A 26,693-nucleotide genomic window follows, 5' to 3' on the forward strand; every position below is an offset into this window, starting at 1 on the left:
ATTAAGTACAATTTCAGGCAGTATCGAGGATATAGTAATGATTACGGCCATGATTCATTTGGATAAAAGATAATACTATCTGTTTAATGTAAAAGGTTTCAGGCAAAGCCGAAAGATAGAACTAGTTTTAGCCCGAGTAATACATGGTACCAAACTATTAAATATCCAGCCCAAACTTAACTTAGACCTACAAATATGTAAGCAAGGGATAACGTAAGAAATTTTAAAACTCTTAAATTACAAGTAAAAGTTTCGTAATGATACAAAAGTTACAGCTAACATAATAAACGTCTTTCCTAGCTCTAATTTTACCTCGCTCTATTGAAATAGCATTTACATTAAACAAACACATTGAACAATAACCAGAATTTTCCTTAAACTCATGTACTGTCGAAAGTAAACAGTTTAAATAAATAGCCTATGATTCATACTTAACATTTCAGTACAATTGCACTTTTTTTTTAAAATAACTGCCGTGCAGTTTACGCAGTTAAACACCATAAGGCATAATACACAAGGTGTTAAATCGAATTGTCTACTAGATCTAGATCTATTATATATAGATCTATAAGAAACAATTCATGATTAACCTTCGATGCTTGGGGCTAAGGGCTTTACACTGAAATAAATGATGCACATACAACTAGATCTAGCGTTAATGGCTCAAAACTTACATATGTAGCCGTAATTTTAACCCTTGCTATATTTTCGTCTTTGTAAATGTATGCAATTTTAATTATTCACTTAAATACGCAGATCATTTTTAAAAACTTGCAACGTCTTGGTCAACCATTAGCGCACTACTTTGGTGCAAACCCTTCTTTTTCTATTTTCATTTTTTTACACTGTGCAAATATTGTGTGCATTGTAAAAAACAAATTCATAAAAAACGTTTTAATAACAAGCTTGTATGTAATAATGCACTAAAAAGTAGAAAATAAATTATACACTACTATTTAAATTACTATAAAGAAAATAATTTATAATTTATTTTCTACTTTTTAGTGCATTATTACATAAAAGCTTGTTATTAAAACGTTTTTTGTGAATTTTTTTATATGACTAATAAAAGCTTGTTATTTGAACGTTTTATTTTTAAAAATTTAGTACTTTACATGTTTTTATTTACAATAGAGTAACATGACTAAAAACCATTGCGAAGCTATTGAACGTGATAACGCATTTTTGCCGTGATGACGCGTGTGGATAGAACTGCCTACAAATGTTGTCAAAATTTTAATTAATTCATAACAAATTAATCAGGAGACCAGTTAAGTCAGATTTAATGTCACGATGCATTGTCTTCGTGTCTTGACATACGTATCAATCACGAACCGTATCTGTCAGATAGAAGTGCCTGCAATTTCGCTCCTGCGTTTCGATCTAGACAGACTGACGACTGACGACTGACAGAGTTAAATAAAAGCTTGTAAAAAATGAATATCAAGGTTTTATTAGAAAACAAAAAAGAAAATAAATAATTCTCTTTAAGTGTGGGTGGTTATAGTTCATCTATTGGGGTTGTCCATAAATGACGTCACACTCGTAGGGGGAGGGTAGTCCGTAATTTTGTGACGGTGTGTTTGGACGGGGAGGGGGTCAGATGGTGTGACGTCACTTTTTGCATTATAAAAAAAGAAATGTTTGAAAACAAGTTTTTTTAGCCAGAGACAGAGATCTGACAAGATTTTGGAAAAATTTAACAGCAATTTTTAGGGGGGGGGGGGGTATAGGTTGCGGTGTGACGTCATTTTAGGGGGGGGGTCTGGCTTTTTGTGACAACGTGAGACGGAGGGAAGGGGGGGGGGAGGTAAAAATTGTCAAAAAAGTGACGTCATTTATGTATGACCCCATTAATATTATGTCTTTACAAAAGCAAGAATTTCACTCATTAAGCGTGTTTTTCAGTTTGCATAACACGGTTTAAAAATGTGCTACTACGAGAGGGTTCCTGAAAATTTGCCTAATGTCATTTCTTAGATAAGCATCAATTAGCTGTACAAAATTAGTTCATTCATTACCAATATTCACAATTAAAGAAAAAATATCATGTACGTTCATCCATGTTTTAATATGCCATCTAATAAATGTGATACTATGTTGAAGGATGTGTGCCAATTCATAAGTAATACAACTTTCTCTATATTATCGTAATATCATTCTTATCTTAACACATTAACTTTTATTTACATTGTAGATGCTGAAATTAAAAACGTCATGTATTACATAATACAGCATTGTATACTATAAAATAAATATAAATTTATATTCTCGGCACCTTTAAGTTTAACTTTGCTACACTGAGTTAACCTATAAAAAGTATTGAGTACATGGAGGGCAGATGTGTTTTTTATTATTGAAGTCTCCATTAGAAGTATAAACTACAACACGGACTTGCCTTTATATTTTACTTGGATGGCAGACATTCATTACAAGAATAAGCCGAAAAAACAATGAATAAATATAAGCGTGCTGATTATGGTTGCAAATTGAGTTAAATATATTAATATCTTTGGGGGAAAAAACGGTTAATTATTTTGCTATAAAATAAATTATATCTAAAAGCAAAGATTTATATTTTTCATTTAAAATGACATAAACATAAAAATTGCTGGAGCAGCCAACACAGACCAGAGTGGAGAGAGAGACGCTGACAAAGTCTTGTTGTTCGTAATTATCATCTAGCTCATCAGCTAACAGGGTCGTGGTCAGAAAAAATGTGAAGTTGACCACCAAGTAGATGAATGTGACCGTCAAGAGCGTGCGTGTGGCCCTATGAGACCCTGAACTAGGGCTGGTCAAAATATCCTTTCTTTTCATCGTCGCTATTTTGATTTTGATGATGATCAATAATCTGATCCTGTCGATTATTAATTGGACAATACTTGGCTTATGATTAAATATTATGTAGCCTTTAAATAAAGAAATAATTTCCCAATTTGTGTTAATATATTACTTAATTCTTTTTAATAGAATAAACTACATTAGCGGCATGTAGCCTACTAATGTGTCATTTAGAAAACAATGTTACACGCCTAAAAATAAATGATTGGTATTGCGTTGATGAAACCCTTATAAACCGTGTGTAGGACTAGATCGAAAGAACACTCGACGAGTACGGGTATTTAATAAAGCTCGTATTTTTATATTGTTGGCTTATTTATCAGGTTATATTTTTTTCACAGCATTTTAGTAAAGTTATTAATACAAATCATCAAGTCTACATTTTAAATATTATTTTTTTACATATCTAAAGTTGAGGACTATAATCATAAACATGATTAGTCTAAATGATATGATCTCCCTGACAGAATTCGGACATAAACGGTTCGATAAACAGTAAACTGGCAAATTTTGACCTCATGCTTTATAAAGAGATTTTTTTGTCCAGTTCCTGAGCTATTGGTATCTGTATTTATATATATAAATATATAGACGAACCATGCGGGAAAGCCCCGCGTAAGCTCAACAGACCATATCGCTACCACCCCCACCCCCACCCCACCCCCACCCCCTCCCATCCCAACCCCCCTCACACCCCCCCCCCCCCCCACCCACAAGTCTGGTGAGCTGTGGTTCACGGCGAATGTTTACAATCGTAGAGTTGGGTCGAATTAATGACGGCTTTTATGGGCAGGTAATTTAGTTTTTTAACGATTTGAAACTAAGTGGAGGTAATAACAAGTTCTGCTTGATCTTTTCATTGTCGTCTTTAGACTGTTGTCACGGACGGCTGCTTTCATTGGGGCGGGGAGGGGGGAGGAGTGGAAAGTGAGGGTGAGGATAATCGTCCTTCACGAGCCACTGATAGTGTTTTAAAACAAAATATTTTCAGTCTCAGCATTGGTAGTGTCGAATTCACAAATGATGAATTACTGAAAAATAGGAACTAAAACAACTAAATAGTGGCGTATGCTGACGCGGGTCAGCTCGTTATGTAATAATTACTCGAAACTTTTTATCACTTGTATCAACATGCTGTTGTAGTTCTCTGTTAACTTATTCAAATTGTTGACCAGCAAGTGACGCTCACTGTTAAAGAATATTTGATTTTCATCAGTAATGACAATTTATATTTATTGCGAGGAATTAAAATTGGTAACAGATTCCTACGTTGTCGAACATAGTTAAAATTAAAATGAGCATATAAATCTAAAAATTCAACACGAACTGTCTTAGTTGTTTTTTTTTTTTTACGTTTAAGACATTTGCAATAGGATATAATCAAAGTAAGTAATGAAGATAATGATTATTCAAAAACAATGTCTATTTATTATGTGTTTGCTTTTATATAAGTGCAATTTATAACTATTCAAATATGTATTTCTGATTCTATCTTTTTTTTTTAAAGTCACTACACTTAACCCCCCTTAAATGTTAGTCAACAATTATATGGGAGGCAACTCTTCCTCTTTCCGGTGACATAGGATGGACAAGCACAGAAGCGTAGCGGCCCTTCCCGGCGCCTGGGGACAAACTTTTCGATTTGCACCCCCCCCCCCCCCCTCAAGATTTCGATTTGCACCCCACCCCCCCCCCTCAAGATTTCGATTTGCACCCCCCCCCCACCCACTCAAACATTCGATTTGCACACCCCCCCCCCCTCAACCTTTCAATTTATTTTTCCAACGCATTTTGGCGCCCCCTAAGGTCGGCGACGGAGACATATGTCCGTCCCCCCCCCCCTCGCTACGCTACTGGACAAGCTTCCCCTGATTATGGGACGGCCTGGTCGAACGTTAGAGCACTAGACTGCTAACCCGTTGCTCCCCGAGTTAACCCAGTTCTGACGGCTACCTGACGCACGTTAATGAAACAAACACGGCTGGGCATAATGCTGATCACATTATGCCGTTGTCATTGAAAGGGTGACCTCAATTTCATCTGCCCTATGTGTTTTCGGTAGGAAAAAAAATGAAGACGAATATTCTCCTGATTGAGGTTTAAATCTGCCCCGTTCGATATACGCTATACCTATTTCCAATTAACGGCTACTAATGATCCCCCCAACATTATAATTAACAGCAAATGTAGACTTTTCAAATAATATGTAAGTACCATTCAAATAGGTCAACTACAGGCAGAGGCGTAGCGAGGGCGGGGCGGGGGGTGCGGACTGCGCCGGATGACACCATTTAGGGGGTGACACCAAGGCAAAAAATTGCAAAATGTACAGAAGAAAATTGCTTTTTGCCAGTTTCATTAATTAAATATATAGTCTTTTAGGAACAAATCGAACATTATTACAAAGGGGCTTGGGTGACACCATGACGTAAACGTGTTAACTCTGGAGAAAACAATGCTACATCCAAAATGTATTATTAACAGACTATAGATAAAAATCGTTACTATTACGTCTGCAGTGAAAAGAGCTTATTCACATGCATGTACGCATATGTGGCGTATATTTAAATTTTAGGCACATGTTAGCCGACACACACACACACATCACACATATATATCTATATATATACATACATACATATATCATATATATATATATATATATATATATATATATATATATATATATATATATATATATATATACTTTCTTTATTTTTTAACTATTTAAATAGTCGTGTACAATTTATTTTCTACTTTTTAGTGCATTATTACATAAAAGCTTGTAATTAAAACGTTTTTTTTAATGAATGCTTATGTGTTACAATTTGGTAGCAGAACAATAAAAAATATAGATCTAGATCTAGGCTTAAGTTTGTTTCAATATAGATCTAGTAGAGCCTAATTCATTTTTTAAAACACCCAAATCTATTTTTAAAATATGGCGGCTTATTTACTTCTGTAGATGCGTGTTGTGTTGGCTTGTTTCTCATTTCATGTATGGTATTTAAAATATTTAAACGTTTTCTGGATGAGTGAAAGCTTCTCCAATAGATCTAGATCTAGATCTATATAAATTTAAAGCTAATGAAATATTTCGCTGTAGATCAAATTATTAGATCTAGATCTAGATCTATAATCGGTAATCTATCGTTTTGGGTACGTAAAATCGCCCGCGACTAGTAATGTGAAAAACAGGTGACTCCTTAAATTTTAATAATTATTTCACATTTTGAGGAGGATTTATGTTTTGAAAAATACAAAAATGTTTCCTTCTTTCATTTATGTACCTGTTTTTAAACAATTGAATTAAAACTTTTCAGTAATAAATGAAGACTAGCGATGTTTCCAACAGATGCAACCATGCTCATTTACTATAGCAGCCATCTTGTTTAAGTTTTTTTTTAAAGCGGATATAGCGCGAGACAGGCGGAAGTCACTCTATTTTACAAATGGCTGCTGTTTATATAGCAAATCTTGCTCGCAAACACTGCTGTTTAAAGTTAATTTCTGGCATATATTGATATATTTAGCCATTGATTTAGGTTTATTATTCATTTATCTATAATATTTGACACAAATATATCACAATATACTTCTACTAAAGCCTTGACAATGAGGTAACTTTTTCGTACATTAATAGCCGCGGGCGATTTTACGTACCCAAAACGATAGATTACCCTATAATCTTATATCTATTCGGCATTCGGTAATCTATCGTTTTGTACGTAAAATCGCCCGCGGCTATTATTAAAGTACGAAAACGTTACCTCATTGTCAAGGCTTTAATATTAATAGAAGTAGATCTAGATCTATATTGTGATATGTTTGTGTCAAATATTATAGATAAATGAATAATAAACCTAAATAAATGGCGAAATATATCAATATAGGCCAGAAATTAACTTTAAACTTTAAACAACTGTGTCTGCTAGCAAGATTTACTAACTATAGTATTATAGTATATAATTATAATATATTGATATAAGTATATAATAAATTATTATATACTTATATCAATATATTATATACTATAATTAAATAATAAAAAATAGAGTGGCTTCCCCTTGAATCTTGCGCTATAAGTTTATAAAAATAAAACTTAAACAAGATGACTGTTATAGTAAGTAAATGAGCATGGTTGCATCTGTTGGAAACATCGCTAGTCTTCATCATTTATTACTGAAAAGTTTTAATTCAACTGTTTAAAAACTTAATAAAAACAGGTGCATAAATGAAACAAAGGAACTTTTTAGTATTTTAAAAAACATAAATCCTCCTCAAAATGTGAAATAATTATTAAAATTTAAGGAGTCACCTGTTTTTCACATTCAAGTCGCGGGCGATTTTACGTACCCAAAACGATAGATTACCCTTTATTCTTTAAACTTAAAAATTTTTAATACCAGTCTCGTCTTTTTACATTATCAATCCAATGATTATCATTATGATTGATCATCAAATGTTTATGTCTTATGACTGTTGAGGGCTAGAATCATAAATATTAAATATGATTGGTCTCAGTGTTAACTGTTATGATCGCCCTGACAGAATTCGGACAAAAACAGGAAACTGGCAAATTTTGACCTTATGCTTTATTATTATTATATTATAATAGATTCTAGAATCTATATTTAAATTATAAAGAGATTTTATCAGTAGTAATTACTAGAAACTTGTTATCACTTGTAGATCTATGATGTAGTATCAACATACTCATCATACTGTTGTAGCTCTCTCTCTCTCTCTCTCTCTCTCTCTCTCTGTTAACTTATTCTTACTTACTGTTAAAGAATATTTGATTCTCATCAACCATGGACAATTTATATTTATAATATAACTAGTGAGTTAGCATTAGATCAGAGAGTTAGTCAGTCTAGCTAGCAGTAGCAGCTAGTCCAGCTAGCCACTAACTAGATCTAGATCTAGTAGACATCTAGAAAAACTAGATCTGGTCTAGATCTAGATTTTCTAGATGTGGCTAGCTAGTTAGCTAGCTAGACTCTACACCTGCATCAGCCTGAGCTACTAATCTAGATCTAGTTACTAGTAGCTATTAGAGACCGAGATCTAGAATCCCCCAGTCAAGCCAGTGTATTTGAGTAGTAGATATATAGAATAAATCTAGCACAGCCTAGATTAGTATTCTGGAATGGTATTAGTAGATCTATACAGATTAGCATTTTAAAAAATGGTATAAGGCGTAGTCTGTTACGTCGTTCCAGAATCCACTGGTGGTTGATCTATTCTACTTCTCTTTGAAATTAAACCTTACTTTATTAAACTTTATTTGGCACCATGTTTTGTTTTAATTTTAAAATGTTTATATATCTAGATTCTAGATTGATTTTAGGTGCATGTTAATAAAATTAAATACTATTATTTTGCTATTAATTTTGTATTTCTAATTATTTTTAAGTGTTTTTGCTAATTATTGCTGCTATTAAACATTGTTCTATTTCTAGCCATTTTTACTATTTTGGTAAACATTTTTACTTGGCCTAGATTCTAGGTCTGGATATCTAATTGGCCGTCACAATTTTTTTTTTCCGTTTCTAAAAATATAATTAAACTAATTAGGCTACTACACTTGACTTTATTATTTATATTTAGAGCTACTAGATTTAACTGTAACTAATATTCTATTTATTTTTGTTTCTTTGTGAATGTCATATTAAACTTAAAATATAGTTCAAACACCTATTTAGTACACTTGACTATTTACATTTCAATGGTCAGATAAACTATGGTTTACAGTAAGTAATGTTTACCAAACTCTACAAACATTACTGGATAATTTCCTACGCTATACTTGGAGATTACCCGAAAAGATAATCCTACTCCAAGTTAGTAGATCTCATCTAAAGAATCTAAGTGAATATACTCTGGCGATAATTCGATAATTTGTTTAAATTTATGGAACAAGATTGCTAATGTAAATAAAATAAAAGTTAAAACTTTAAAAGTTTTAAAAACTATTGTCTCTTTATCTGAAAATCTATTCTAAACAAAACTAAAAAAACTACCTATTGCATGACCACCTAAAACAGAATCCTTACGATGTTTATCATTTCTCTTATTCTATTTCTGTGTATATTCTAGCGTTATATTTTTTGTTGTTCATAATATATTTGCTGTTTACGGCTAATGTGAAAAAGGCTTCTGTTCCTTTTGTAACTTTTTAAAAAACCATTAACAAACATAAGAAAGTGTTATACATTTAAATTACAAAATGAATACCTTTTCTACAGATTGGCATAGCCTGATATTTTCAAATGGGTTCAGTATTATATTGCATGTAACACATAAGTAGATTTAGTGAGCAGACAGTTAAAACCTCTCAATTAATTTCTTTATTTTGTTTTGAATTTAGTCCAAGCTTGTTACAAAACGCACAAACTAGTTTGAAGAACAAACAAAAATTATGGAACCTGGCAATGAAGCTGTCAAAACTGTAAGATTTTATTGAATTGTAATTATTCATTATTTTACCTTTACTTTGTATATAAGACATAAGCGGATATAATAGACTACATTTACCAACAAAAGCGTCATCCTAATTCACTTATCATTTTTCAGACTGCAGACAAAACTAAGGCTGAGTTAGGAGATAAAAATGTCAACTCATCTTTCACCTTCAGAAAACCTTTCCCAGAAGTTAAAGCAGCGACCTCAGCACGGTTGGGTGGAGCATCACAAACTTTAAGTAAATTTCTTATTCAATGATTTTTATATGATATTAATATTTACACAGTTTTAAGTAAGCATGTAAAAAATGACTTTACTTATTATATCAATATTTGGGTTTTTACACAATTTTAAATAAAAAACTTATATGATGACTGTACACAAGCTTTCAATTTTTTTTTTAATTGACACATTTTTAAGTACATTGAGTGCACAGATATATATATCTATATATATATATATATAAATTTACACAATTTGAAGTAAATATTTATACATGACTATAAATTTAATCTTGTATAATATTACTTCAGATTTTTTTTTATTCAGCATACATAGTATCAACAAAAATTAGAAGAATTAACAATTTATTTGATAACTTAATTTTTAAAAAGACTGATCATAGAATAATATGATGTATTTTTGTACTAAATTATCTATTTTAAAGTACCAACATAGAAGAAACATGATATTTAACTAATGAAATAAATTAAATGACTGAACATACACATGCACATCTATTTATAGCAGAGGCGTAGCAACCCTTCCCGGCGCCCGTGGAGAAACTTTCTATTTGCACCCGCCACCCCACCCTCAAACTTTTCATTTGCACCCCCCCCCCCTCAAACTTTCTATTTGGCGCCCCTCGCTACACCTCTGATTTATAGCCTGAAGTACTTGGAAAACCTGTGGTGCACTATTCCAACAATACTGACAATAAACAAAAACAAAAAATGGTCCCCTACTACATCCGCAGCACTGTTAAATCTTCTTAAGGGGATATGCTATGTTTTTTTCTATTTTTTACAGTTTAAGATCTAAAGCCTTTTGAATACTTTAATCATATTTGGCATATAAAAGTAAGTATTAAACAGCAAAAAAAAAGGTCGAAAACAATTTTGGTTGTCATGGAAACCAAAAAACCTCCGCCATTTTGAATTTTTCGGTACTTTTAAAAATGCTAAGGCTTTTTTATTTATGCATCTATAGTAATCAAATTTAAACTGCTTATATTTCAGTATATATTAAAACTTTTGTCACGACAACTTTTTGAAATAATTACTAGTAAGAATTTTATAAGGTCTAAAAAATCGTACCCTTTTTAGTATTCAAAAGTTTCAAAATGTGCATATTAATTACCAAATACTTTTTTTCTATGAAAGCAATCACAATTCCCTCGTGACAAAAGTTGTATTTTTGCATCAAGAACGTTTACTGAAAATATGGTTGGCATTGTTTAATAAATAAAAAAGTAGTAGGCTTTTTAGTGTTAAAAACCTGCAAACTGAGAAAAACAGCCAAAAGTAACGAAAACTAGGTCAGGAAAGTACCATATCTGTGTAAACTGCAAAGCCGATTGTAAGCTTTGGATGTTTCCGAGATGTAGGAAATTAAGTTTATAAAATACATGAGAAATCCAGCTTTCCAATGATGTCAAATACAATATAATGACGGATATAAAACTTTTCATAGAGAGCTTGTAAGATTGGGAAAAATTGATTATTTTTTAATTAATAGGGTCATAAAAATCGTAATTCAAACACATAAAATAATTTTTTTTTCTTTAAAGTTATTATTTTCTATATACAAAAATGGACAAAGTATCCAAAAGTGCAAGAAACCCATCATGACAAAAAACAAGAAATTTTGTGATTTTTTTCCGCGCATATCCCCTTAAACAAAAATGACAAGAAACAAACCCCTCAAAAAAAAACTTTTAAGTATGTATTCATATCAACCATGTAATGAAGACATTTTATTTTACTCAGCACCACAAACTACATCAACAGAAAAATATGAAGACAGTAAATCAATTCAAGCGGCTAAACAATTTCTACAAACAGCGAGTAATTGGTTGTTTTTTTTTTACTGAAATAAATATATAAAAAAAGAAGCTAAGTTAAGCATGTAATACTTCTACTTTTAAAGTTTATACTTATTTCATTGTTTTAAATATTGTGTGTTAATTTTACATGTATTACAGAAATAATCAGTCGACTAGAACTTATAGAGAAAGCTCTATTTTCTCTTCAAGACAGCAAACAAAAGACTGAAGATGACATATTAGAAATAAAACAATGGAGAGACAACTTGCAGACAGAAAAAAATAATATGGCAGAACAATTTTGTAATCAACAAAAACAAAATCTTGAAAGCCTCAGACAAGAAATAAGAGAACAAGATGACAAAATAAAGGAGCTAAACAAAGAAATTGAGAGTTTAAAAGAAAAGGAAGCACAGTCAAACAAAACACTAGAAAAACTTTCTGTAAAGATCAAAGAATATGAAAACAACTTAAACCCAATAAATCAAGAGATGGAACTTAAAACAGATAGTCTAACACAAGAAGTTAGAATTCATTGCTCTCTGGTGTCTTCTATACAAGACCAACTACAGGAAAACATGCTACATACAACTTGTAACTTAAATGAGTTATATGCTAAGGTAATTAATTAGGTTGTTTTTTGTGTTTACTTATGAAAGCAATATTTTGTTTAACTAGTTTGTAGCCATGTTTAGAAATTTCATTGTATTGTGTTCAAGATGTGTCAGATATTTTACATTGTGATTGTAGGGTGTGTGTTTTCAACAGGTAAACCTCCATTAATTTGGTGAATATCGTACCGTGTTTTGTGTTATACATTTTAATACAAATTAAAACTGACAGGCTTTGTTATTGTCAGAATATAAACTGACCAGATTTATTGTTATTGTAACAGCTAGTATATCATATCCATTTATCATGTCAATGTCATAGGGAAGTAGACTGACCAGTTTTGTTAGTGTTACAGGAGATTTAAAATGACCAGTAACAAGAGTATGTGTCATATTAACCAGTTATTAATTTAAGTTTGCATCATAAAGAATATAAACTTACCAGTTAACATAGACTTAGGTGTCATAGGATAAAAACTGACCAGTTACTAGAGAATTGTGTTCTGTTTGAGATATATATTAATGTATTATAGTATTTATAGGGGATCTACACATTCAAAAGAAATAAATTTTAAAAAATTGTTTTTATTTAATACATTTATCTATATTTTTAAAAAATAGTTGGCCTCTTCTTTGTCATCTTTGAAAATACTTTTTAAATTATTAAATTTAATGTCTTTTTTTTACTGTTCTGCAGTTTGAAAATCAAGCGAAGAATGTTTTGAAGCTTGAAAATCAAGTAAAGGATGTTTTGAAGCTTGAAAATCAAGTAAAGGATGTTTTGAAGCTTGAAAATCAAGTAAAGGATGTTTTGAAGCTTGAAAATCAAGTAAAGGATATTTTGAAGCTTGAAAATCAAGTAAAGGATGTTTTTTAAGCTTGAAAATCAGGTAAAAGAAGGTTTTGAAGCTTGAAAATCAAGTAAAGGATGTTTTGAAGCTTGAAAATCAAGTAAAGGATGTTTTGAAGCTTTCAACACCTTTGAATACAATTAGTAAGTGTAGTAGTTTTACTTTTAAATTTCACATTTAAAATGTAGCTGTTATGCTTATTAATTTTATCCTATTACATTTTGAGATGCACAGTTATACCTGTTTATTTTAGACCACATATTTTCTTGTGGTGTAAAGGTGACTGATTAAATTATCTATAGACAACCTCTAACTGACTTAATTTAATGAGCCTAAACACTTGGATCAATTTATTTCCTACCCCCTGTCTACTGGGAGAATTGTGGCAAGAGTTACACCTCTTGTACACCCTGTCTCTGAACCATAGTGGTTGTCTCTTGACTTAGAATCAACAAATCCAACAAACACATTAGCTAAGAGCTATGTTGTTGATATGTATGTAGTTACCAGCTATGTTGTTTATAAACACCTGAGCTGACCCACTATGTAGCATACGCCGCTTTCTAGTTGTTTTATTTTCTACTTATCAACAATTCATAATTCGTGAATTCAAAAATACCCCACCCCCCTGCTTACCCGCCCAGTGAAAGCAGCCGTTTACAGACAACAATAAAAATATCAAGCAGAACTCATTACCTCCCCTTAGTTTCAAATCATTTAAAAAGAAAATTATCTGCCCCTAACAGCCATCACTTATTCGAACCAGCTCTACTATTGTAAACATTTGGGGTGAACCATAGCTCACCTGACAGGTGGGGATGAGGGTGGTGGATAAGCTGCGTGGTGTCTCGTATGGTCCCCATGAAGAGAATTTGAATTATGTATATAGATTAGCTACCAGCTATGTTATTTATAAATACAATAGCTACATTGACTACTTACAACTATGGATAAGTGTTGCCTTATTTAGATCCACTAAATATATCAATCAGTGTATTACCAATGTGTGATCTTACAACAGACTGTATTGAGGATGTGTAAACAACAGCCGTTTTAAAACATCAGTAGACCTTATAGACATAAAATACATGTCAAACAAAATATAACAACAGACAGTATTGAAGTGTCAGTAGAAATAAATAACTTACTTATGCACACCCTTTTCCCCCTCACCAAACACACGTTTACCTGCTTTCCCCCCCCCTCCCCACACACACACATAAAAACATTAAATTGACACAATCACACAGAAACAAACACATACATTATGTTTAATAATATTAACAATAATTTCACATTTTCCCAACAGAATCCCCTTCATGTAAACCTTACATCTGTCAACTGCACGTTGATAACAACACACCAGTAACCAGGGGAACCATTGTTTCTACATTCTATAATGTTTGGGAATGTAACGGCTGCCATTTTAATCAGACAACAGGCAAGCTTGTAGCACCAGATGATGGCATCTATCTGGTCATTGCAACATTGCTGGAGAATGAAAATAAACTAATTCGAGTGAATGTTTTAATGGGGGATGTGTTATGCAATGAAGTTTTTGTCAAGTCTGCCCTAACATCAGTCTGTGCATCAACTGTTGTTTCCATGAAGAAAGGGGGAGAACTTTTCTTTCAAGTGGTTCAAGCTGATGTAGGGGCAAGGCTACAAGGAGGAAGTGGTTTCACCATTGTTAGATTATAAAAATAAAGTCTGTATTTTACTTACTACATTTAGTGTTGAAAAATAATTTTCTGTATTTTACTTAATACATTTGGTGTTGTAAAAATTATTTTCTGTACTTTACTTAATACTTTTGGTGTTAGATTGAAAAAATAAATGTCTTATTTTACTTAATAATTAATACATTTAATGTAAGATTGAAAAAATTTATTTCTGAATTTTACCAAAAATATTTGATGTTAGATTTTTTTTTTATGTTTATTTTACCAAATAAAGTTGATGTTTTGTTGTTACAAGTTGAAGCTAGAAGGAGGAAGTGGTTTCACCATTGTTAGATTATAAAATTATAGTCTGTATTTTACTTAATACATTTAGTGTTGTAAAAATAATTTTCTGTACTTTACTTAATACATTTGGTGTAAAAATAATTTTCTGTATTTTACTAATTTCATTTGGTGTTAGATTGAAAAAAATTAATGAAATGTCTTATTTTACTTAATACTTTTGATGTAAGATTGTAAAAATAAATGTCTGAATTTTACCAAAAATATTTGATGTTAGATTTTTTTTTTAATGTCTTTTGCCAAATAAAGTTGATATTGTTGATGTTATAAGGAGGAATTGGTTTCACTATTGTAAAGTTTATAAATAAATTTCTTTATGTTACAAAATGCATTTGATGTAAGATTATAAAATACATCTTTCTTTCATAAAATCCTTGTGAAGCAATAAAACCTAGTGAACACAGTTTTCCTCTTTGATTCGCTAAAATAAACAAGAAATGCCATTGGTCAGTTATAGAAGAAATGTATACAATAAATAAATGTTATACATATTGTAGCATGTACAAAGACAAGTCAAACTATAATCACATGTAAAACTTAACAAGGCTTACTAAAATAAAAATGCACAAACAGACAAAACGTGATCAAATTTGGGCATTTATTAAGTATATAGTAATCATATTAACTCAAAGCCATACAGTAAAGTTATATATGTTTATGTCTCTTAAAATTTTAGTCCTTTTTTTACTTGATTCATTGGTAATAGCATTGTGAATTACTTACAAAATTTACACATTGGACACTTAACATATTTCATTTCAAAAAATTACTTTCTCACCCCATAGCTACTATATGAGTATTCTTTTATGCATAGTTCTTATGGCAAGTAAAACTATTGCTCTTATTATGTTTCAGCTCTAAACAATATAATCATAAACCAAATTAGCCCAGTAAAAGTAAATAATTGGAGAAGTAAGACAACGACCACATTTTAGAAAACTAAAAACTGTAAAATTTCTTAATCTACACAAAAATTAACAAACTCGGCGTATAAACAAATGATGCATGTGGTGAATTTCATTTATACATATGTTTTTTTACATAAAATTATGATGTTTATAGTACTTAAAGAATAAAGTTAATTGACCTACCAATAGTCTGGAAATCCTGTGACACTTTAAAACTTCTTTTTCAAGTGTTTGAATCTGGTAGTGGATACATGGGATGTCATATTTCAGACAGTAAAAAAATATTTATATAATTTACAGATACATTTTGATTGGCCATAATCATTGATATACTTTTTGCACAATTCAATACATATATTACACATTAACAGCCTGCATAAAGAGAGTGTTAACATTTACGAAAATTCTGATAACTCAAAATTGATTGAGTCATTTTACCTTCAATATTAATATTATGTACCAAATTTTTTCCTAGAAATAGCTCTTAATCTTTTTTTAAACTGGCTGAAAACACTATAAATTCATTAGATTTGTATTTGCACTATTCTTCAGACACCTAAAACTGTTTCCATCAAGCAGATGTACAAATATAAGTTTAGAATAAACAACAGATTATTGTACTTCATACTTTAATCAAGCATTGTACTTAGGCTACCATGATAAATTTATCATTGATTTGTTCCTTATTTAACTAACTAATGAATAAATATTGTTAAAAAAACTAAAGGTTATTATATTTACTTTGCTTTTGCTGTTATCCACTTGTAAAGTTGAAGTTTGTTCTAAAAAGCATGTGCTTTCTTGTGTAAAATTGTCAGATTTGGGAGTGTAAACTTGTATTTCTTCATTCAAAGTTCATACGTTTTTTTCATATTCTTTTAAATCTAGAGACAGTTTATCTAGCATTGTGTTAGACATTGATACGGTTTCTTTTAAAATTTTTGTTTCATTATTCAGCTCCATTATTTTCTCATTTTGTTCAATAACCTGTTGTATGAAGTTTTGTTTTTGTTTGTTTGTTAAGTGTTCAAATTGTATCCACAAGGCATTTTGTTCTGTTACAAAGTTGTTTCTCCATTGTTTTATTTCTGATATGTTATCGTCTGTCTTTAATTTTGTGAATTGAAGAGAAGATATGTTAGCTTCAATATGTTCTAGCCTTTTGATAACACTTGAATGAATTTCACCTGTTAGTTAAATTTTGATAAAATGTAATATATGCAATGGCATTTGTAGGAAAAAGGGTTATAAAGAAAATGTAATATATTTATTAGGAAAACATACATTGATAGAGATAGTATTCAAAGCTAAAAACATTGAGGCTATAGGAGAGGTAGGCTAATTGATATAAAGTTTCTACATTAAGTTTAAACTTGATTCAAAACTTAATGATTTGGTGATATTAATACGATGTTTTAATGAGGCACATATCAGATCATCAGTGATTTTCTACTCAGTTAAATATGATTAATTTACCTGACATAAGTGTATGAGAGATTGGTTTCGCTTGAGGTGGTGTCAAATATTTAGTTCCTGTTTGTATTTCTTCAGTGGTAGGAAACATCTTGGTGGATTCTGTTAAATTATGTAAGCTAAATATTGATCTTATCTTTGCATAACGCTATATATTGTGATATTTAAATGATGATTAAAATAATTAAATGCAATGCAATTTGTAGATCATGAAAACTTTGTTCATGTTATTTTTCATTGCAAAGTACACATTTTTATTTGTGGGCTATCTTTTTGAGAAATATGTTCAAGTATTGCTTATTAATAACTTACCCATTAACAAATCCATATGCTCTAGTATTATACTTTGCGCTGCTGTTACCATCAGCATAATATCTTTGATTGTTAAATAAGTGTCTGTAGCATTCCCAAGAAATTCTGTTGCTTTTAGTTTAATCTATAAAAATAATTGGTTTTTTTATTGCTAATTAGCATTTTAAAGTAAATTTTAATAATGAGGGCATGTCAATTTTTTTATATTAAAATAAAGTAAAAAATATAAATGTCATTAAAAAAAACATAACGTCCATATTTACCATCTTAATAAATTCACTGAAGCTATTTTGTAAATGAAGACATGATTCCTCTAGCTGACTAAGCTGTGTGTTCAAATATTGCTTTGAGTGATGGGACATCTAGAGATTAAAAAAATAAAACTTTAGTCATGAGCAAACGAAAAAAGCAGTTTGTATAATGTATAATGGTAGACTCGATCCAGAGGCGTAGGGGGAGGGGGGGGGGGGGGTAAAGTCATAAAGCAATGTTTCAAGCCTTTTATTAAATACAATATTTTAACTAACTGCCTGGAAGGTGCAGATAAACACGTCGGTAGTAGCTGTCAAAGTTTCTTCCCCCCCCCCCCCCCACAAAGTAAGTCCAGAGTTTCTTCCAGGCATCTCTTCGGGGGAAGAGGGGAGTGATGAAAGTCTACCGCCCCCCCCCCCCCCGAACGAAATGAAATTTATATAGAAAATATATTTTTTTAACAGTGCCCCCCCCCCCCCCGAAAATTTCAAGTGCCCCCCCCCCCCGGAGAAAAATGTCTGAAGGAAACAGTGAGTAAGTCTACCGCCACCAACCCCCCCCCCCCCCCCACTTCCCCGAAAATACCAAGTGCCCCACCTCCGGAGAAAAATACTGAAAGAAACACAAGTAGATGTTAAGTAAATAATTCTACTTGCAATATTTAACTTACGTTGATGAAGCATTCAATAGAATACATAAAAACAATGTTTTATGATTAGACTAACTCTTTCAAGTATACGCCCACTTTAGGTTTGATTAGAGTTACCTAATATTGGAATTCCCCGATATGACATTGTTATTTATATTTGTATATTCAATGTAAAAAAAAACTTAGTCAGTAATAATAAGTTTTGAAATATGCGGTAAAAATAAAAAAGAAGAGTGCACTACAAATAGACTATATAATAATACAACACTATTTAAATAACTAAACAAACTCGAGAGTCGCGTATACATTTTTCAGGGTATTCGATACTAAATAAGTTTCCTAGGGTCATCCGTTAAGGGTAAGCATCAATAAAACTATCTCATAACTCAAATTACATTGTTCCTTCCCCTTAGTACATTGTGTCAGACAATCCTTCATCACAAGTGGACAAAAGACAAGCATGAACAATTAATTGAAAATGATATAGCAGCGGGGTTGCTTTCTGTAACAATTACGTCGTCCAGGACTGGCAAAATTATATTATTTCCATTTTCAGTGCAGTGTTTCTTTCATACATGTTTCTCCGTGTGGCGGAGGGAGGGAGACTTCACATTTTCGGGTGGCGTGCTTAAATTTCCTGAGGGGGGGGGGGGAAGGGGGTGGACACTGTTAAAAGTATATATTTTACATATACAATCCATGTCGTTCGAGGAGGGGGCGGTAGACATTCTTCGAGGGGACTGGGGGTGGGGCTCTGCCCCGAAGAGATGCCTGGAAGAAACTCTCAGTGTTAGCCACCCCAAAGCTACCAAGTTCCCTGATTCCAGTACAAGCTATAGCATCAACATAACAGGTGAGTTTAATATATCTTTCTCTAGTAGCCTACACATTATAGGAGCATCAGGTTAGTTTGATACATATTTCTATAATACAAACTATAGGAGCATTATTAACATCTTTTTTATCAATTGTCACGCTTGGGCATCTGGTCGCATTTTAATTTTCACCAGTCACTTTATTCACGTAAGTGCCCCTGTAAGAAACAATTTGCATCACTAAAGATTTGTTTCGTGTGTTATTGTAAAATGAAACAATCATTTTAGAATAATCGGATTTTCCCCATATTATTTTATCAGCCTACTGATCATTGATCTAAAAAGTAAATAGGACTCGCAAGCGTATGTATAAGTTCTCTAAATGTTTAAAATATTTCTAAATAAGTTAAAATTTAAATGTTCTCCTGATTTATATTTGACAATAATGAGATTGGAATGTTTTCAGAGTTTCTTCCAGGCATCTTTTCGGCGGCGGGGGGGGGGGGGGGGGGGGCGCCGAATAAAGTCTACCGCCCCCTCCCCTTCCCCGAAAATATATACTTTTAACATTGTCCGCCCCCCGAAGAAAGTCCACTGCCCCTCCCCCCACCTCGAAAATTTCAATCCCCCCCCCCCCCCCCCAGGAGAAAAAAGTCCGGAAGAAACACCGAGTGTTTTGTATAAAGTATAAGTATAAGCTTAGATCTAGATCTACTTCTTTAAAAAAAACAATATTAACCATATTGACTATTTATTGTTGACATTAGTTACTAACTACCTAAACTAAACTCTTAACTCTAAGATCTAAGTTGTTAATATAATTTTAATGTTGTTTTGTTTTGTTATTATTATATTTATATTAGTATTATTAATTATTAGCTTATACAATATTCTGAATTTAGCCTTTAAACTTTCTGTTTTAACTTAGTATATACTATATATATGGTATAGCCACCAATTTCTAAATTTATAGCCTAAAATGTTAGGGTTTGGGTCTACCTCACCACCAACTTAATTGATAAAAATTAAATCCCTATATACTATATTGTACTTAATTATACATGATTTTTATAGTTCTATTCTTATAACAGCTACATATGTTTGATAATAATAGGGGCATTCACTACAGTATTAATAGCATTATTGCTAACTGCTAGATCTAGTTTACAATTATTAATTATTTTAGTGGCATTAGTAGCAATTGGTTAGCTGGATCATAGATCTAATGGTTGGTAATATAATGTTTAATATTCAAATGATATACCTTATAATATTTCATAAAATAGTGTACATATGAAATAATTCTATCATTAATTTGCAATTAATGTATGCAACTAGTAATTTTAAGTAAATAATTAGGCCTATATTTTAAGAGTTTAAATGTAATTTTACAACATACTAAAAGTAAGAATAAATTTGCCAGAATTTATGAAAAAAAAAAGAACATTTTCAAATCTTACTTAAATAAACTCTACACAGATGTCTGACCACCTAAAGAAATATTTAACTACACAGCTGGAGCTAATCGACGAGTCAAGTTTTCATCTACATAGTAGGATCAGTGATTTTATACAGCAGGTAAACTGACTAGACATATTCAAATTTGGTTTTGTTAGTAATGTTGTCATTTTAATTAGTTGTATTTTAAAGTAAAATAATGTAACATCACAGTATATGCCTACAATTCATACCTATAGCAATTGACAAGTCTCAATGTATTTTTTAATTATTTTAAATACTGAATGCAATCAATATTTAAATTATTTAGTATTAAACAAGTTTGGATGAAATAATAGATAGACCTTACCTGCATTTTGTTATTTTAATAGTATAACTACATAAACACACAGACATGTTCACTGGTATGGTGATCATTTTATATTTTACATTTTTTTTTATTACACTTGTATTTACTTTTTACAAATTTGTTTAATTTTTTAGCTTATAAAGCTATTATATTTTGTAACACTTACCAAATTATAATTTCTTTAACTTTTATAAACTACTTCACACTGACTATTGAGTCACTATTGTGAACTTCGTTTGTAACAAATTATCAATTTTAAACTGCTGTCACTGAGTGTACAAATAGAGACACTATGGCCAATGCTTTACTTAATTTAATTCAATGTTGACTGATGTGCATCATGTTTGTATCTTCTTAACAGAATCCACAAAGATGACAGGATATAAGACAACACTGGAAAGTAAAAGTTTAAAATTAACAGAAGAAAATATTTCAACAGACTTTACACCTGGTTTTTTTTTTTCTTATTAAAATTTTGCATCACTACGTTTAATCCTAACGACAAATTGTATTGCAATGTGCATTAATACATTTGTAACATAATAGTTGTGTACCCTAATTTAAACTTATTTGTATGTAGCCTACAGAATTAAAACAATACCCAATGAAGACAAATATGCATTATAAAGCTTTTAATAAAAATGTAATGCTTGATAATGATCACAATAAAGCTAAACAAATTTGAAAATTATGAATTGTTATCATATTTCTCAGCTTAATTTTACATTTTATCTAAAGTGGCAAGTCATACAGAAACAATAAGAAGACTTAAAGATATAGGAACAACATTAACTTCTCTACAAGATGCAAAACAAAAGACTGAAGATGACATCTCAGAAATAAAACAATGGAGAGACAATTTTGTAGCAGAACAAAGTAATATGACGGTAATATTTTAAAATATGTCTAAGAAACAAAAGCAGAATTTAAAAAACATAAGAAAACAAAAACATGAACAAGACAACAAAATAGAAGAGATGAGCTAATTAATTGAAAAATTAGAAGAAAAAGAATCAACACCAAACAAAGCACTAGAGGAACTGTCTCTAGATTTGAAAAAACATGAAAAAACCTTACACAAAATAAACAAAGAGATCCAGAATCACACAGACAAAACTGAATATTTAGCTCAAGAAATTAAAAGAGTTTCTCAATTAATCTCTACAACGCAAGAAAAATTACTGTTTAAGGTGATATTGTAGAGTATTTATGTTAATCACATGAGAGTTATTGTTCTAATAATTACAAGCAATTTGATTATGTTATATACCTGATATAATTAAATTATAAAAAATGTTCAATTGTGTGAAATGATGACAGTAAATCTACTCAACAGCATAGTGTGGTTTGTCAACTGCTACAACAAAGATTGTCGCCTATTGACAAAATGATTCAAGCAAGTAACAAATACTTAGAGACTACCAAGAAAAATATGAAGAAGGTGAAATGACACATTTATTTAAGTATTTATTTAGTTTTAAACATTTCGCATACACATTTAAGCATTTATAAAATAGACATATTGTGCATTTATTATATTAAGGTAAACATTAGAAAACAACTCAAATGATGACTTTTATTAAAGACTTCATTACCTATGTCATAACTTAATATTTTTATTTTTAGATTGAAACTCTGGAAAAAAAATGTTTTATAGTTGTCACAGGATTTTCAGAAAATTGGTTGGTAATTTATATGTAAGAGCAAATATGTTTAATGACATATAAATCTGGTGGAAACAAAAGGTAAACTTAGAATAAATTAATAAAATATCTTGTGTATTCTAGCTTAAGTGAACTTATATTATGTATTTTATGTGGTTTTGTTTTAATCAAGTGTCTTTTAACATCTTTACATTAATTTATTCTTTTAGCATGTTTTAAAATTTCTTTAGATACATGTTTCCAAAATAAAGTTCTATTTAGTAATTTCTTTCATTATTATTTATGCTTTAATAACAAAAGTCATTTAATGTCTTTACATTTAATTTCTTCTATAGACGTATGTAAACATTCCTTAGGTGCATGTTTGTCAAATAAAATTCTATCTAGTAGTTTTTTTTTCAATGTTGCTTTCAAAAGACAAATAAATTATTTGTCTAAGTAGCTCTGTCTGTTGGCATTTTGTAAATAGTGTTTGGAACCATTTTAAAGATAATGGAACATGTTTACATGACAAATGCATTAAAATTAAAAATTTTAAGTCAGTAGAACCTAAAGTATTAAAAATGTTAGCATTTTGATTTCGCTGACTTTATGTGTTACAGAGTGACCTCCTCTTAAACCCTTCAGAAAAATATTAAATTATTTGTGTCTATTATATTTTCTTGTTAGACTAAACTAATTAGATTAAACTTCTTATTAATGAATTTGGACCTGGAAATGTATTATTGTCTTCTTTGATAGCCTGTATGAGTATTAAATATATTTATTTCTTTATATTTTTTGATATTTCATTGCGCATGCACATTCTGTTAAAAGCAGCGATTACCGATTGCTAATCGAGGCACCACATTTATAGGCCAATATCTATACTTGTAATAAAATTAAATTGTCATTTTGTTTTAAAATTTTATTTTTTTGCAGCCAATCAACAAGTGAAACATCCAGCACCGGGCTTTATTGCTTCACAAGGTCGCTGGGACGGGAAAAGATATGACAAAGTTATTACATTCAGGGCTGTAGAACGTAACATAGGAAACCATTTTGATCCAAAGACTGGAGAGTTTACCGCCCCTGTTGATGGCCTGTATAAAGGAAGTCTTAGAATAAAACAAGCAGGAGATCGTGCTGTACAAGCTGGTGTTGGGCACAGATGTGGTGGTGTGGTGACATGGCTCGTTATGGTTGAGACAAAAGCAAAATGCTTTGAAGCTTCAACAACTTTTGAGGTTTATATGAAAGCTAGAGATGTATTATTTTCATTCACTGAATATGATGGTTGTGAATGTACGCATTTTTCTTGTGTTTTTCATGACGTCTAACGTCAATTTTTTCTTTAATGTCTTACAGACTTAATATTGACGACAATCTAAAAATTTATACATTAATAGTTGAGAATTCTTTTAGATATTCTATACAGTTACACGCGAAATTTGACTTATTTTCTCCTCCAAAGGGCTAATATTTTATACGTTGCTAATGTAACGAAGACATATAAACTTCCCATAAACAAAATAAAAGTAATATTAAACCTAAATAGTTTGCCTTTATGTATTATTTCAAAACAAATGTATCTACTTGTGCAATAAATAATGTAAAGTTTTAATGAAAAAAAATTCATTGTGTTATTGATTAGCGTATTTGACAGTTAGGTCACTGACGTTGGCTGTATAAATTCCCTCATCAAAAATGTAAATAATTAAAAACCAAGAAACATAAAATATTTCAACGCAAAAGTAAGTCGTCAATTTTATTTGGATTAAAATATAAACAGCTTAGTAAAAAGTAATATTTTAAAATATTTTCTCGAATTCCCTAAAAATGAGTTCCAGTTGCACAACAAGTAATGTATTAGCTAGCATCCAAAAGGTTTGCTTCACACAGGAAATTCAGACTTTCGGGACTGCTAAAGACATTTATTATTGAGATTGATCGTGTTATCATATTAGTGTGTTGTAAAAAAAAATCCATGCAACGCATCTGGTCTCAAAGATTTCTTTTAATAAGTCGGTGGTCTCAGATACGAAAAAACATATAGTAAGAAAAATAATTTTGAGATGGAATGTTAGTCTTTAATTTTTTAACAGTATAGTTAACTAAACTTTTTGTGTACCTACAAAATAATTTTGTAATTGTATTTTGTCTTATCTTAATCTTCACTTATGTATTACTTCAGTACTGTTGGACTGGTGTAGATGCCGTTTGAAGAAATCGAGTTAATTTTTAGAAATAAAGTATTTGAAACCGCTCTGTTTTTTCTTAATCTATTTGCAACATAGATCCAGGTGTTTGGTTGTTTTGTGTGTGTTATTTTTTATGTTAAAAAATAATAGTCATTGCTTTAAGTATCAATCAGTTTAATGCAAATAAAAAAAGTCAACAGATACGTTTTATAATTTTAATAACATAACAAACGAAGAGCCCCTTTACGAGGTTGAAAGTGGAGGACGAAATCAACAAAAACATCCCACTATTTGGTCATTTTATAAAAAATAAGGGGACGGAACTAAAACTGTCTCTCTCTATTAATGTTGTATTTTCTTTATGATTTCCCATATCCCGAAACAATGTAGCCAACTGTAATGAAAATTTGCTGCATAAAGTTAAGACACGGAAACATTATAAAGTATAATCTACCGTAGAACAAAATACAAATTAAACTATTTGAATGATTATTTACATTAATTTAGAACAAAAGTCTACGCATTTACGCGACATTAAAATACACTAGAAAATCTGGTACACATGTGTGTGCGACACTGTGCGAGCCTTGTATAATATGCACCAGGGGATACTACCCAACACTACTGAAGAATGTATAATTTTAACTGTTGTCTCCCTTAGACCAGTGTATAAGATTTTATTGATCTGATCATCTGCAGTTCCCAGCGTCTCATGATTAACGTTTTAGTAAACAAAGTTAAAATTCTCTACGTTGTTACAGAACAAGCAGTCACACTGACATGTCTCTAGTTTATAGGCTACGTCATGATTAATGTTTTTTGTTAACTCACAGTACCTGATTAGAATTAGTCCTTGTTTAGATGTTATTAAACTAAGTTTATTAGTTAGTAAGTAAAGTTTCGTTTCGAACCTTAGGGGCCAGTTTATGTGACCTCGTGAATGGATAGTACGGTGAACACTGTGCCCAACCGCCTTGCGTGCTTTCTATATAGAAATGTATGTGCTCTCAAACAATTCCATACAGTTAATATTGAATAACTTATATAGTGTTTAGTTTTTAGTTGATTATTTGGTACAGAAAAAGTAATATATTTCAAACGTTTACTAACAACATTAAAAATGTGATGCTTCGTCTTTAAAATGTTATTTTAATGGGGATTGCTAATTGCAACATAACCAACAAAAATAAACAAACTTAATTTTTTAAATAATTTTTTTGTAAAGGTTGTTATAAATAATACAATAATTATAATTTGTAAAACAATTAAAAAGAATGAATATAAAGAATAAGACACTTTTCTTTAAATAAACAATTTCTGGTAACCAAATCTTAAGTTGTGTATGTTTTCGCATTTGTGTGAAAATAGACTTTAATCCTTTTGTTCTTTGAACTCAGTGATGTAGGCCAATATGACATGCACTATTTATGAAACATATGTTTGAACTTAAAACTAATCATATTTTTTTTCCTATTAAGAAGGATTATATGAATGCGATTATGAAGCTGGTGGGGTTCGTTACCTCCACCAAAGTTTAAGAACCACTGATATAGAGATTATAGATAGTGCGAGAACAACCAGGGTATGTGGTTACCTTTAAAATTTAAATATTTAAAAATAAATACAGAAATAGAGATTGAATAAAAAGATTCACTCTGCATTTAATTATTTCGTATTACACAACATATTTTTACTTTTCTTTTTTTTTAATTAGAAAAACTTAATATTCTAAAAATAATTCGCTGTAATATAAAAATTGATTTAAGTTGTTTTTAACTATTGGATTTTCCC

At 30.8% G+C, this 26,693-nt stretch overlaps 2 protein-coding genes across 2 annotated transcripts; both read left to right on the plus strand.

Moving 5' to 3' along the window:
* The first annotated feature begins 5,765 nt into the window (after nucleotides 1-5,765).
* Nucleotides 5,766-14,519, plus strand: LOC131947454 (uncharacterized). Its single transcript, XM_059308672.1, has 8 exons — nucleotides 5,766-5,842; nucleotides 9,218-9,298; nucleotides 9,424-9,550; nucleotides 11,301-11,378; nucleotides 11,516-11,976; nucleotides 12,665-12,796; nucleotides 12,895-12,961; nucleotides 14,128-14,519. The coding sequence occupies exons 2-8, from the start codon at nucleotides 9,269-9,271 to the stop codon at nucleotides 14,517-14,519; spliced, it is 1,287 nt and encodes a 428-aa protein (XP_059164655.1). The 5' UTR covers nucleotides 5,766-5,842; nucleotides 9,218-9,268.
* Nucleotides 14,520-22,445: 7,926 nt separating this feature from the next.
* Nucleotides 22,446-24,041, plus strand: LOC131947455 (uncharacterized). Its single transcript, XM_059308673.1, has 3 exons — nucleotides 22,446-22,499; nucleotides 22,716-22,740; nucleotides 23,644-24,041. Exons 1-3 carry the CDS (start codon nucleotides 22,446-22,448, stop codon nucleotides 24,039-24,041), a joined length of 477 nt encoding a protein of 158 aa, XP_059164656.1.
* The last annotated feature ends 2,652 nt before the right edge of the window (nucleotides 24,042-26,693 follow it).

The sequence above is a fragment of the Physella acuta genome, unplaced genomic scaffold, assembly GCF_028476545.2.
Source record: "Physella acuta isolate Inbredline_101_S28 unplaced genomic scaffold, ASM2847654v3 ptg000594l, whole genome shotgun sequence".
NCBI classification, from domain to species: domain Eukaryota; kingdom Metazoa; phylum Mollusca; class Gastropoda; family Physidae; genus Physella; species Physella acuta.